Below are 15,334 nucleotides of genomic sequence, written 5' to 3'. Positions count from 1 at the left end.
TCAATCTTTGTGATCTAACCATGGCTGGGCTTGATTCACCCTTGCGTGACCAACTGAACATATTGTCTGTTTGCTCATCGTGTGTTCAGCTTAATGATGGTGAACCAGTGATGATGACGATTGACGTACCGAACAACCGACAACTTGTGCCCATTGTCTCAACCTTGTCTTCATCGTTTGTGGATTATCACCTACATCATCATCATATAAGTTTGCATCAAAAATAAAATACATGTAATGTTAATTGAAATTGTAGAAATCATTTTGTCAAACTGGGACGATCGTTTTGAGTTTTGACCAAAGAAAGTCAAACTTCAAAAATTATTGCCTTACTGGTCACAACCACCACCAAATCAATTGGAAAATTTGTAGTCAAAACGGTTGTTCAACCTCTAACCAGATGGCCGTTTGAAACAATGTGGAATTAGAGTACGTGAGACTTGACCCCTATCGGAATTACACCTATCATGTAATCGAAATTCTAGAAATCAACTTGTGAGATCGGAATGGTCGTACTATAGCTACATCACCCCTATCTGATCACACGTCATCAAACTACCATTCACAAAACAACCAAACGGTCATTTAAAAAAAAATCAAATTTTGAAAACTATTGGTCAGAACAGCCGTCCGGCCAATATCTTACAGACATCTGATCATAGACAGTCAACTTTAAAAAATTTTGGTCAAAACGCGTCTGTTTAAAATGGTGTAGGATTAAATATTAAACGAATTACCTCGAGTAAATATTGCATGAGGGCTACTCGCCGGAGACGACAAATCAGGCTCAGAAACCGCATACGAATACGACGACACCGACAAAGAAGACGACGACGACATGGACGACGACTTGGAAATCGTATCAAAATACTGCTTATTAACAGCATGGTACAACCCAAGGGCCGGCAACGTATCAGACAAACGGTCATCAGACTTAGGAGAATGTTCAAAACCAAACCCAAGCTCAATACACGCCTTTAGCTCATCAATATCTTCATCAGTTACAGTCTTACTCCTCCGGTGGTTATGTTTGCCTTGCTTTCGGACCCATTGCTCGTCCCGGTGGAGGTCCGGTGACCATGATTTTTGTGAGTAGAGTGAAGAGGCTGGTGGTTGAGTTGACGTGGACGGTGGGTGTGCGGTGGTGTGTGGCGGAGGCATGATGGGCTGCCCGAACCCGTGAGGGCGGGTAACCGGGTAGAGTTTGAATGGGAGCGTAATTTCGGGTAGTGAAATGAAAGTGCGGGTTATAAAGGAGTGGAGCATACATAATAAGTTTTTGAATGGGCCCGGCCCGTGTAGGTTTAGTGACGTGACGTCATTGTGACTGGGGCCTAGAAGTTGATTACCGGTCCTTACACATAAAAAATTATAATAATGACGATATACTTTTTCTAGAGATGTTTATAAATGCTTAATATAATAATAATAATAATAAATTCCAAAATTTAAGGGTTGTTGTATAACTACTTGATAGAAAGATATATATGTCTAGAAAATGTGTATGATTTACAACATAAGATGCTCTCCTCTTTCCTTAAAATGTTGGGAGTATTAAATTAGTCACTGATTATTTAAATAAATAAAACATTTAAATAGCCGTTAGAAAATTATAACATGGGATTTTTCGTTTTGGGTATTGTTCTGGATTCGAATCACTTAAGACTTAAGCGTCAATTTAATGATAGACAATTGAAATTTCCTCTCAAGACTCGAACTCGGACATTGATGAATGGCAAATATAACGATAAGTTAACCGTAGAAATTAACCAACTAGACGTTAACGTTAAACCGCCACTATAACATATGTTCAAACCTTGGATTTGTCTCTTATACTAATCCTATGTGAAAAACCTAACTTCCAGAAAATCTGAATTCAAACTTGTGCTTATCAAACCAATTTGACCATAATATCCGAATTTGAGTTATATGTATTTATATTTTATAAACAAGTACATGTATTTTTTAATTATTACTATTATATTATAGGGTCGAGATACTGTACAATAATGTCAACGTACGATAGGTACGCGAGATGCTCAAAGGCAAAAAAAGAAAGGCAAAAATACTAAAACGCTCAAAACGCTCAGCTAAAAAACTAAAACGCTCAAAAACGGGTTATGTGAAAAAAGTAAAAAAAATGATCGATTAACCATCCAAATCTGTTTTTTTTTTTGGTAAATCGATGATTAATGATGATTCCGAGATTTTGAGATGTGATTTTATGGATCAATTTCGTGAATATAGATATTCTTGTACGTTAAGGTACGTTAAAGATTATTGTATTGCATCTTTTCACTACTATTATATACTATATATTATTTATTTTTTTTTCTCATAATTTGGTTAAAGTTCAAAATCAGTTCTTCAAGTTCGGGTTGTAGTCAAATACTTTTTAAAATTGACTATTTTAAAGGTTTGTGTGTTTTTTTATGCTTTGATAATTAATTGTTAAAGTACAACCGTTTTAAATCATAAAGTTGAGCTTTTAAATATTGTAATTTGTTAACATGAAGAACATCGAAAAATCCGGAACAATTGCCTCACGTTCAAACACGGTTGACATGACTCAACCATATATAAGTAAACTAAAAAAATATTGATAACTAGAAAATGGTCGAAGAAGGTGGCCTGGAATGTGTACTTGTGGGACCAAGTAATGCAGCAAATTGATGAACACAAATAATTTAATTCTGATAAAGACTTGTAGCGTGTTGACTCATGAAACACTCGTCACATATTACCGAAGTAAAGATTAAAAAAAGTATTTGGCCGGTTAGTTTCCTTAATGATTTTTTTAACATTATAATGAGAGTAGTTAAAGATAGAATTAAAGATAAACTCCATAATAAAAAAGATGATGATAACGTCCGTGATTTTAAGAATATAAGTTTAAGTTCTATATTTAACCCATAAAACATGTGCTTTTAATATCACCAACAATAAAACTTGACAAATGATCGTTTAGTTTTGAAAATTGTCTTATTTCTTCCTCTCGAAATGCACCAACAAACCACAAAGACTTATGTGATTCAAACAAAAAACCCTCATTCCAGGCATGTCACATGAGGCGATGACATGGTAACTTATGTGATTCATAGAAGAAACCCTTATTCCTTCGCTTTTCAAGCGATTTTGTTGAGTCGAAGGTTGTTCGTAAGCTTGATTGAATATTTCTCAAGTTTTGACTACCGACCTGTCTTTGACACACTACCAATGGGCTCGTGAGATATTTGCCGGTTTTCATGAGTACAATCGTTTAACATGTGATCATCACAATGCTTTGCTAGGTTACTAAAGCCTTGATTCTCAATATTATTTTAGTTATTCTAGTTATAATTTCATATTATTAATAACACTCCCGTAATCATTAAAAAACTAACACATGTGCAATCATATTTCATATCATATATAAGATCATGCGTAGTAGTACGTTTTGATTCCAAAAAACCAAGAAACACCCACCCATCATCGCCCCCCCCCCCCCCCCCACTCCCCCACCGGTGTCTTGAAGTTTCTGTTATCATATCTAAGAATGTGTGTTGCTACAATCAGCATGAACATAACTCATCAAACAAACACCATCGTCTTATAATAACTCATCAACATCCTAAAATTTTTATGTGTCTATACTAGCCAAACAAATGTTTCACTAAGTGACAAGAAATATCGAATTCTCATTGTTTTCCTACCTTGAACTTGCTGAATTTAACATTCTTCTGGATTTACTATAATTTCCGTTGTTCTTCTCCTATTCTCCTAATTATTCTTACCAATTTTAACCAATAAGAATGAAGACCCTCTTTACCGATATAATGTGTCTATTTAAACTTAGAGAACTTAGTTTCAAATTTTCAATATTAACACCTTTGAGGCTTTGGTCCTTATACTTGATTTTAAGAGTTAAAACTCAAGGTTGCTATCCAAAATTATGATCATTATGCAAGTTTAAAGACATGAATCACATGCACAAATACTCCAAACTACGTAAGTCAAGCTTAATAAACTTTTGACGTAAAAAAGAAAAACCTTCACATGGTTAAAGTATTCTTCTAGATAAATGACAATTTTATATAAAAAATGATTTGTTACTTTACGTCCAATTTTCAAATATTTTTATAAGCATTGTGGTCAATCATATTATGAGTCAATTAAATAATAAATTATTTAAAAATAAGTTTTAACATTTCATATACACGTGTTAAGTTTTCAAAATACTTTTACTATACTAGTATTATTTTAATTCAAATTTAAATTTAAATCGTTATAAATGCAATTTAAATTTTAATTGAAATCGTTATTAATACAGTAAATACAGTAAATTTCGTTTTCTTAAAACCCCCGCGCGATTTAGGTCAAATTTGACCATCTTCAAATTTTTCTTAAGCACATATCAATATATCATCAACTATGTTTTGATACGTCTTATCATTCTTAACATCTTTTTCAAGTCATTAACAGTCACTTTTATTTCTTTTATAACTTTATGAAAAAAAAAACCCTTACTAGAAACCAACATTTGAACTCTACCTCTCATAACGTGACGCACAACCTCAAATCTTTTTTCAGCGAGGCTTTAGCTTTTCGAGTAATAGGATTCATGGTAACTAAACTTTTACTTTTGAATGCTTCAAGTTACTTTTGTTGTTTTACCAGTTACCTTTTGGCCTTGCATTCAACACATTTGTTGGAAAATAAAATGTTGAATTTTCAACACTTTCGTTAGCATAGCGAAAGGGGGGTCAATTGGTATGTCAAGGTAAACAAGGACCGGGGTGAATTTTAAATAACTTTCGCGTATAAAATAAAAGTAGACCTTGATCTAGTACAAACAAGGTACCGTGTTAAGTTTGGTCCAGTATGGACAAAGTAGTTTGAGATATAAATAAAGTGAGACTTTGTGTGATTATTAACTTTGTTTTGATAAAAAAAACTATGTTTCAAAATGTTTGTTCAGGAAATATAACGACACTTTCTTTTAGCGAAAGGGTCTGATGGATTTTCGTGGGACAAAAACTAGTTAAATTAAAAATTTATAGAATGCCATTGTGAGTTCATATCATTACTCAACTTTGTTAGGGTTTCCATTGCCTGACGTACAGGTTATCAATACGTCATGTTAATTCCTCATATCTATACTATATATAATACATGAGATATGTGCAAATTAAGACACCCTATTTTAAGTAATTTACAACTTTTAATACATAAGATACATCTTATATAGCATGTAAGATAGAGACAAACTTATCCAATTGAAAATGTCTTGAAATAGTTACAACATTGCCAATATATTCCTTTTAATTTTTAATTGTATATAACTTCCTTCCAACGATTTTCCAACGGCCATAACCTTTTCACACGTTAATATTTTTTATAAAAAAATTGCATCATAAAAATGAGCATTTTATTGTCTTTAATTTGGGTATGGTGTTACTATAATTTTTCAAATAAAAAAATTAACATATTACGTATGGGTATTCACAATTCAGTTTTAACGGTTTCTAAGTTATGCCGTGAGCCAAACCGTTGGTTTAATTTTTTGTTATTGAGAACCGAAACTTAACCGTTGAAACTTTAAACTGAATCGTTACTAATGGTTTGGTTTCACGCATTGAGCTTCAATAATAAGTTACCGTCCGGTCCGGTTTTATATGACCAATTTTCTGTATAAACCATAAACCAAAACCGTTTGCTATTGTTTGAGCATTCGAAAACCGGTTGACCAAAAGTGATGATTGGTACAAACGTTTTCAAGGTTTCAAACGAACGTTGAACATACACAATTGTTACATGATTACTATGAACTTTGTTTCTCGCTGCATCGCGCAGGCACCCGTCTAATTTACCATTATACATGTCCTTATCTTCACTCAAATACTCACAAAAGTTGTACCTATCTTTACTAATTTGATTTCTCAAAGTTTCAATATTTATTATTTCCCTTCACTTGAATCCCACTAGTCATTGTCTTCTTGGTGTGATAAAAAGGTGGAACTTTTCTTGGGTTCAATGGCAATTATCTTGTTTTTTTAATTGTTAAAAGAAAGAAAACAAAAACAGGCAATTACATAAAAAAAAAGATTATATACAATTAGAATGAGCTCGGGAATCGGGATGCTACTGGTACCGATTGATACCGACTCTGAAAACCCCGACCCGAAAACTTGATATATATGGTACTGGTACCGGTATTTCATACAAAACTCGTACCGAACCGCACTGATACTAAAAATTCATTACTTGGTAGTGATGGTACCCGTTAAGTCCCGATGGTACCAATTTCGATATCGGTACTGGTACCAGTTAAAAAACGCTCATACACACACTCACAGGTGTAGATTGTATAAGGACCTATTTGCAAATTACTTTATTTATTGTAGGGGTGGCAATTGTGACCCATTGGATTGAATGAGTTGTATCAAAATGTATATAATGGGTCAGAATTGGTCAAACTAAAAAAGAAAGTGATTGAAACGGGTCAAAACGGGTTGACATTTCTCGGGTTTTTTTTATGAAACGGGAAAAACGGAGGAAACTTTTTATTATTTTTACTTTTTAAGTTTTTGATTTATATTTCGAGTTATAATTTTTAATTATTTTTTTTGAATTTTTTTGTGAGTGATAACCCATTTTGACTCATTTCAAAACCGCTCACCAAAAAATTCAAAAAAAAATAATTAAAAAATATAACTCGAAATATAAATCAAAAACTTAAAAAGTAAAAATACTAAAAAGTTTCCTCCGCTTTTCTCGTTCCATAAAAAAACCCCCGATAAATGTCAACCCGTTCTGACCCGTTTCAATCATTTTTTTTTAGTTTGACCAATTCTGACACATCATATATATTTTGATACAACTCATTCAACTCATGAATCACAATTACCATATCTAGTTTTTTTGATACAACACATTCAACCCATGGGTCACGATTGACGGCTCTAATTTATTTTATTGCATCAACAGTGGCGGATCCAGGAATTTTTTTTGGGTGGTTCACTACTTTTATATGTTTCAATTTCACCGAGTCGGGTATATAAAATTCCGGGTCGGTTTGAGGTTCGGGTCGGTTCGATGGTTCGGGAAAAGTTCATTACATAATAAAAATACGATAAAATAATAAAAGAGACACCGTCATTAGAAATGTAGTGGCCAAGTTCATATACAAGCTTATTTAGTGAAATAAATAAAAAATAAAGTTACAAATATCAAAACAAATTTTCACTCAGACAAATCGTCGAACAGGTGGAGGGCATCCCTGGATTCGGGAATCGTCATAAGAAGGACTGGGTTGGATCAATATGAATCGGATAACTAGAATACAACACTCTCTTTCAAAAAGATTTTCACAAAGCAAACTACTTTCAATAATCATTTCGAATGGATTAAATAAAATGAATCATACAAGAAGCAAAAAAATACCTACAAGGAGCAGTGACTAGTGAGCAGGCAAAGGACACCAGTCTGCAGCGACGGACGACGGTGTGGACAACCGGGTTTAGTTTGGTCAATATCGGTTTTTGTTGGAATTGATTTTTATGGGGGCAAGGATTGGTTCAGGGGTTTGAAACCAGTTCGGTTTACCGTTTACGTGTGACTGATTCAATCAGAGGCGGAGGCGGTGTGCCGGAGTGGCTGAGCTGATGGTGGAGTGGTGGACAGAGGCGCTGCAGCTGCTGAGCTGCTTTGCTTATGTTATAAAAAACCCTAACAGGCTAACATCAGTTAGGGACTTAGGGTAACTTAGTAAAAAAAAAAAAAAACTGTTAAAAACGGGAATAGAACTTGCGACCTCCGGGTTACAAAACCCACAAACTACCAGCCGGGCATGCACTTTATATGTTTTTAAGATGGTTCCTGTATAATTTATAAGATGGTTCCTTTATTATTTTCTATATATAAATACACTATAATTTCGAAACTCGGGTGGTTACTACCGTAGATCCGCCCATGTGCATCAATATTTCGTTACAATTATTTCATCATAACTTTTCTTTTATTCATCGTTTTGGGCATTAGGTTTCCATTTTATCCACCTACACACTATTCACCAATCTGGAACCAATCAATCAATCAACCAACGATGTGGCACGAGGCTCGTCGGTCCGAAAAAAAGGTCCATGACATGATGGACGCGGCTCGGAAGAGAGCACAGAGGCGTGCGGTGTATTTAGCCAAGCGCCGCGGTGATCCACAACAATCCATACACCTGGCTCCAGCTGCCGTGTGTACCGTGACGATGGCCTATATCAAGCCACCGAAGACCAACAAGGACTGTATGTTTATTCGTTTTCGTCAATTCGTTATTCATATGCATGCTTACTTAGCTACCTTCAAGTTATTATTTATTTTTTATTGTTCATTGTTGATTCTATTTTTAGGTATAGATGTATTGACAATTAGAACTGCAGTCAGATTTGTATGTATACGTTATACCTAATTTGTTTGTATGTCCAATTTTAGAGCCCTAGGAACTTAAAATTGGAAAAATAGAAGAATATGGAGCTATATGATTACCTAATTTTTTTGAATGTAGAGATATAATATCATTGCTGGAATAATTCCTCTGTTTCCTTGCTCAATGTTTGATTTTGTTTATTCTAGTTTTTGGTAGATGTGTTGACAATTGTAACTACACCAGATTAGTGTGTATGCGGTATGCCTAATTTGTTTTGTAAGTCTGATTTTAGAGCCCAAGGAACTTTGGATTGAAAATTTTTGGCAATTCTGTTCCTGAGTTTAATAAACGAAAGAAAATAATGGAAAGAGAATTAAGGAGAGAAAAGAAAGGGAGTGGAAGGGAAAATTTCATTGTTGATGTTGTTTAATCTATTGTTTTAGGTATAGATGTATTGACAACTGTAACTATGTATGCCTAATTTGTTTTGTAAGTCTAATATTAGAGCCCTAGGAACTTTAAATTGAGAAATTAGGAGGGAAATAGGAGAATATGGAGTGATATGATGACCTATTTTTTTTTACTGTTGTCAAGTTTTTTGTGAATATAGGGATATGATATTATTGCTGGAATTACTTTCTCTGTTTTCTTGCTCATTGGTTGATGTTGATTCTATTTTTAGGTAGATGTGTTGGCATTTGTAACTACACTCAGATTAGTATGTATACCTAGTTTGTTTTGTAAGTCCAATTTATGAGCCCTAGGCATTGTTGTAAAAATTCTGCCTAGGCGCCGATTAATCACTAATCACTATTTGGTCGAAATCGGTTAAAATTGAAAAAAATGTATGTAAAAGTTGGTATACCATATATATGTGTATGTTTGAAAAATTGCATATAAATTTCATTCTGATTAATTGCTAATCTCTACCTCACTACCCGACTAGCGCCTAGCGAGTTCTACCACACTTGTTGATAGGAATCGTTATTCTAGGAACTTCGGATTGAAAATTTTGGGGGAATTTCTGTTCCCAGGTTTGATAAACAAAAGAAAAGAATGGAGAGTGAGTTAAGGAGAGAATAGCAAGGGAGTGGAAGGGAAAATTTTATTTAACTACCGTGTTATCGAGTTCGAAGAAAATGGAAAGAAAAGTAAATATTTTTATGTGTTAATTCCTTCCAAATGTTTATAACTAGTATTAAAACCCCTCGCGTTGCGGCAGGGGTGTAAAACCCATGTATTTACACATTCACTCAACTCAAAAGTATGAAGTTACCACCATCACCGCCACTGTCTCTGATCACCTTCCCCTCACCAACGGCAAGTAACTTTCATTAATCTATAAGAAAACCGAACAAAAAGTAGACGGTAAAAATGTTGAAGTATGAATGCTCGTTGCGTCGTGTTAACACACAAAGATTAGACTGAAGCGTAATATATAAAAAAAATACCAAATCAACTTAACATCTACGCGACAGGACCGTTAAACGGGAAAAATGGACATAAAAAAGATTTACCACACACACCTGTTGCAGCGTGTTAACTCGCTAAATTTAGACCGAAATGTTAAACAAAAAATTGTAAAAGATGAAAAGTATAGGAGACCAAAGTTGAAATTGGAAAAATGTTAGGGGTTAAAATTAAAAAATATTTTGTACATATTTATAAACTATGAAAAGGGTTGGTGTCAAAAGTATAAAACAAAAAAAAAGGATAAATAAAATTAGATAAAATGAAGTACAAACTTAGAAGCACAATATACACACCTTTAATGCCAAGCCCTCCCAAATTTATCATCATCATCATCATCATACTCAGTATATCCCACCAATAGCAATGCTATGGTAGGGTCTGAGGAGGGTAAGATGTAGACAGCCTTACCTCTATCCATAGGGATAGAGAGGCTGCTTCCGGTGAGACCCCTGGCTCGATAGTAGTTTTGCATCAAGCCTTGGACATAAGGCACATAGCACTCAATCATCGGGACACCGGCTGATTGGTGCATGTGCCCTTGTCTTTCGGCTATCAACGCCACCACATGATGCCTGATTAACCTTCCGCCACTTTTAACGTTATTTTCATGAGATTAGTAAAATAATGTCAAAATTAGTGCAATTTTACTTTTGCCCACTCGAGGGTTCATACATTGTATGCGTGCAATTTTACATTTGCCCACCCGAGGGTTCCCAAATTTATAATTATATAAATGTGAAGGATTTGGAACAAATGAAATAAGCATAAATTTTCCTTCATTTTTCTCCTTTTCTTTTTTTAAAAAGAACTGTGGAACACGATTTTTCCTTACATCTTTTTAAATCCTTTCTTTTCCCTCGTTAAGTGAGACTCGGGAACATGATCTTTTGAAATTACTTTTTGCTGTTGTGAAGTTTGTAAGAATGTATAGATATAATATCATTGTTGAAATTACTTTCTCTATTTTCTTGAACTCATGATCTTTTTTGTACTTGTATTAGGATTCCGTGGAACGGGAAACAAGATGTTATGATAGACAGGTATTGTATCCCTGTTTATTTTCTTAAATTTTTGACAGTTTGTGAAGGTTCATTGATGATTGATCTCACTAATTGGTTTTTCAATTTTATTTTGTAGATTTGATGGGCGTGCTCTTCTTGATTTTATAAGAGATTCTGATTCTAGACGTTTTCGTGTCGTTGAGAAGACTGAGGAAGAAGAAGAATTAGAAGAGTTTGTTAGTTTTGAGCGTTACCGGGATTTAATTAAGCATCGACGTAGAGGATGTCGGTACTTCTTTCGGTTTGATGATCATGTTTTATATTATTAACTGTAAAAAATAATGTCATCTTAAACATCTACTGTTAGTGACAAGGCGAAGAATTACATGGCAAACTCTTATGAGTCCTTGCCATAAGGTGGTATTGTTTCTTATTTCATGCATATTTTACAAGCCACTGTTGTCTATTAACAGTTAGCGATGAGGAAGGTCTACATCATGTTAACCAAGAAATGGAGGCTAAAACGGCTGCTTTAATTGGACTAGACAGGTTTCTCATTCTTCTCAGAATATGATGTTTAAATAATAATCTTTATCAAGGGATAATTTCAAGTTTGGATTTCTTTTAATCTTTGGTAGGTCTCAAACAGCACAAGCTCCAGCAAACAAGGGTTCATATTCACAAGTGGGATTCTCATATGACGGGGACGTGAAAGATGATAATCAAGATTCAGATGATGACGATGAGATGATGATGACATGGACGAAGAGGATTTCAACAGTGACGATAGCAACGATGAAGGAATGGATATAATTGCTAAAGAATTTGGAGTGAAGAGGTATGGGTGGATGGTGTACATGGATAAAAAAGCCAAGGAAGAAGAAAGGAGACAAAAAGAAATTGTGAAGGGCGATCCTGCAATTGTATGCGCATTCTAACATGATATTGTCATTATTTATTTATTTATTTTAATACTTAATTTTCTTTTATATTATTCATTTTGAACTACAGAGGAAGCTGAGTCGTAAAGAAAGAAGAAAAGCTTCTCAAATAGAAAGGGAAAGAGAGAGAGAATCAGCACGGGTCTCTGGAAGTCGAGTGCTTCATCATGATCCATACAGGTACATGCTTTGACCATACAGTATGCAACATATAATGTAGTCAAATAGATAACCTAAATGCATGAATTGTTTTTGCAGAGAGTCTAGAAGAAGTCCAACATATGAAGCTTATTCACGTTCTAGAAGGTGATTTCTTGGATGATTTATATTTTTGAATGCAACTTATAGTTAGAACATTAAAATGATGGTTAACATGCTGACTTTATCAGGTCAAGATCACGGTCATACTCTCCATCAAATTCAAGGCGGCATGATCGTGACCGAAGTAATCCAAGGGCGCCAAAAATAGAATACATAACAGAATTTGGGGGCTCACCGGATGATGATGGGCCGAAGCTCGCTGGATACACCCCACCGTCTTCTCCTCCGTCCCATGTTGGTGCATTGAACCGGTCGGAGCATTTTTACTAGTTATTGCATAGCTACATTCGATTCGACAGTCTGCAGCTTATCATAATAATAAGCCCATTCTTTCACCTTTTTACAGTAGTCTCTTATGTTGAAGTGGTCTCTAATGCTTCTGTTTTTCTGCAGGCCTTCATCTGGTCAAATTCTTGAAGCCTTGCATATCGATCGTGCATCCGGTGTGTCTGTTGACAGTGAAAGGAATGCCAAATTGTCAAAACCAAGCCCCGGGTATTATTATTATTATCATTATTGTTTTGCTGCTTTTAGCTTTTAAATCTATCAATATGTAACATTCTTTGTTAACTGTTGGTAGATCTTCCACGGGATTAGCAAAATTAAGCAAGGCTTCTGGCAGTGGAACTGGAAACCTTGTTAAACAACAGAAGGAGAAAAAAGAAACGCCTCAGGAACGACTTAAGCGGATTATGAGCAAACAGCTTAATAAGCAAAGTATTTTTTTTATTCTTTTTGGTATGTTTTTTTGGTGATGTTTATGTTTTAATGATTTGCATGTTTTGTTTACAGTTAAGAAAGATACTGCTGCTGAAATGGCTAAGAAAAGAGAACAGGAGAAACAAAGGCTTGAGAAACTTGCAGAAACTAACAGATTAAGTCGATACAGACACCGGAGCCGAAGCAGAAGTTTCAGTCGCTCACCTCCAAGGTGGTATTTTACTACTATTTTCATTTTTATGTATGTTTGAGATTAAAACTAGTACAAGTCAACGTAATGTACGATGTGTTCATTGTTCTCAGACGATATAGGCGCAGTAGAAGTCCAAGTAGGGGAAGGAGTTCTAGAAGACGCCACTCACGGTCTCGGTCCCGTTCTAGGTCGCCGGTCTGTGACTCCTAAGCGGGCCCGCTCTCGATCCATCTCTCGCTCACGGTCTCCAAGGTAGCAACATTGTAGTTGTGCATAGTTTTGTTCTAAAGAAGCTATATTTGAAGCTAAGGAAATTAATTGTAGCTAAATTATGCAGGGTTAGGAGCCGATCCAAGTACTAAGAGGGTGGTTTCAAGTTGCATCAAGTTTTAATGTGACATGAGCTGTGACAGTTTGTTTTTTGGCTTTTGTATCAAGTGTTTATTTGACAGCAAGACTTTTGTGCTATTATATGATGGTTGTATTTTGTTTCTTATGGTTGTCACTATAGGACATAAAATCGGTAGTTGTGGTTAGGGGTGTAGGAGCGGAGTTGAGCTTGAGCTTGAGCTTGAGTGGTTTCTTAAAATCGCGTTAGGCTTTTTTATTTGTTATTAGTAAAATTATAATACATGTGAGGACGACAAAAAGATATTTTTTGCATAATTTAAGATGATTTTGTTGCAGTTTTTTCCCTTTTTCTTAATTAAAAAATCACTTGTTACGTAATTACTTGTCCTTGTGTTCCTTGTTGCATTGCACGAACATTTTTTAGTATAGCATCATATCATTTTGTTGGTCATTTAATACTTATCATAAGTTTATATTTAATAATTAATTCAATTGTATATATTAAAATAAAAATTATATAGATAATAAGCTTGTTTGGTTTTGCAATCCTGGCCAAATTTGATATGTGGAGTTTATGCTTGAGCTCACTTAGTGAATGAGCCTTAATATAATCTTGAGCTTGGGTGAGCGTTTAGACCCAACTTGATTTGATCTTTCAATGAGTAGATATTGAGTAGCTCACAAATGGATTAAATAGGTTGATCTCTAGGACATAACAAGCTTGGAAAATGTAGACATGCTGATCTTTAAGTCAAGGAATAACTTGGAAAATGCTTAGATGGGTTAGAACTTAGAACAAAGTTGCAAAATCATGGGATATTAGGAATATAGGCTCAAACCTACTCTAATGTATATAAAACCGAAATGCATGGAGATTTCATTTTACCAAAACGAAAGAGGCTACTCACAGTTTACAAAGAGTCAAAGATCATTATCAAGGATGTCATCTCTCTAAAGTCTCATATCTCTATGGAGATAAGACCATGTGTAGTCATAAAGTTCCATATCCAGGGGTTATGCGTCACGTGGCGTCCATCAGAGTTATGGTTTTGTACAAAAACAGGCTGTAGTCATAACTCTTCACATCCAGGGGTTATGCGTCACGTAGCGCCCAGTCACTTTTACAGTTTTTTTTTTAATTTTTAATAAGAATAATCAAATAACAATAATATTTTATTAAATAAATATTACAAGAAAATAAAAAAAACTATTCATCGTTGTTGTCGTCGTCGTCTTCGCTCTCTTCGTCGTCGTCCTCGTCGTCTTCGCCATCGCCGTCGTTGTCTTCATCATCGTCTTCATTGTTACCCTCGTTTTGATCATCGTTTTCACCAGGCAGGGGCCGATACATCCAAAGATGTTGGACCAAATCCTCCTTTAGTGCGTTATGTATCTCTCTTGACCGCACGGAATCCGAGTTTTCGAGTCATTGCTCCATACTTGCCGGAGTCCGTGGTGGATCCGAGTCCGGTATGAAAGTTGGACATATTGCTCTTCCCTCGTCCTCGATGATCATGTTATGCATTATGATACACGCATACATAGCACATCTCATTCTTTCTAGATGGAGGATCCATATATATCTTTTTGTAACTTCTCGGCTTGTTGGTCGGGCCCGAAAAACTGTTTATATATAGATGGAGGATCCATATATAGTGAATTTGGTGTAAAAGAATTTTTATAGAGTTGAAAGAGAATTTTTATAAATTTGATGAGGTTTGATTGGGAATGAAATGGTTTAATATATAGGAAATAATTATATTTTTTTTTAATTATCCAACGGTCAAATGGTTTAAAAAAAACGGTCAAATTTTGATTTACGTGCCATTCCTCAGCGTTTTATATACAACGCACACAAAATGGAAATCAACATAACGCAGGGGGACGGTGTACCCCCGCGTTTTACTTCACAACGCTAGGGCCAAAGCCACCACTA

General features: G+C 35.0%; 1 protein-coding gene and 1 pseudogene across 2 annotated transcripts; one reads left to right on the top strand and one right to left on the bottom strand.

The window, feature by feature from the left end:
* Positions 1-79: 79 nt before the first annotated feature.
* On the bottom strand, positions 80-1,469 carry LOC143586112 (uncharacterized). Its single transcript, XM_077067728.1, has 2 exons — positions 738-1,469; positions 80-191 (listed from the first exon to the last, which is right to left on the bottom strand). The coding sequence occupies exons 1-2, from the start codon at positions 1,264-1,266 to the stop codon at positions 91-93; spliced, it is 630 nt and encodes a 209-aa protein (XP_076923843.1). The 5' UTR covers positions 1,267-1,469; the 3' UTR covers positions 80-90.
* Positions 1,470-7,982: 6,513 nt separating this feature from the next.
* Positions 7,983-13,541, top strand: LOC143586110 (uncharacterized; annotated as a pseudogene). The gene is made up of 13 exons (XR_013144654.1): positions 7,983-8,276; positions 10,873-10,911; positions 11,009-11,157; positions 11,346-11,421; positions 11,511-11,795; positions 11,884-11,993; positions 12,072-12,119; positions 12,203-12,385; positions 12,528-12,629; positions 12,715-12,851; positions 12,927-13,065; positions 13,158-13,299; positions 13,385-13,541. The product of XR_013144654.1 is annotated as an uncharacterized LOC143586110 (transcript).
* The last annotated feature ends 1,793 nt before the right edge of the window (positions 13,542-15,334 follow it).

This window comes from Bidens hawaiensis, unplaced genomic scaffold, assembly GCF_021521415.1.
Source record: "Bidens hawaiensis isolate Kalapana, Puna unplaced genomic scaffold, B.hawaiensis_p1.1 tig00034320_1, whole genome shotgun sequence".
In the NCBI taxonomy this organism is placed as follows: Eukaryota; Viridiplantae; Streptophyta; class Magnoliopsida; order Asterales; family Asteraceae; genus Bidens; species Bidens hawaiensis.
Note: the sequence above shows the minus strand (reverse complement) of the source record. Positions and strands in the feature narration are given on the sequence as shown.

Bases quoted from the DNA above. Each gene is read 5' to 3' on its own strand.
- LOC143586112 (XM_077067728.1), bottom strand. From the start codon at position 1,266: ATGCTCCACTCCTTTATAACCCGCACTTTCATTTCACTACCCGAAATT. The intron at 192-737 runs GTAATTCGTTTA...ATGATGATGTAG, and splicing joins TCATGCAATATTTACTCGAG to GTGATAATCCACAAACGATG.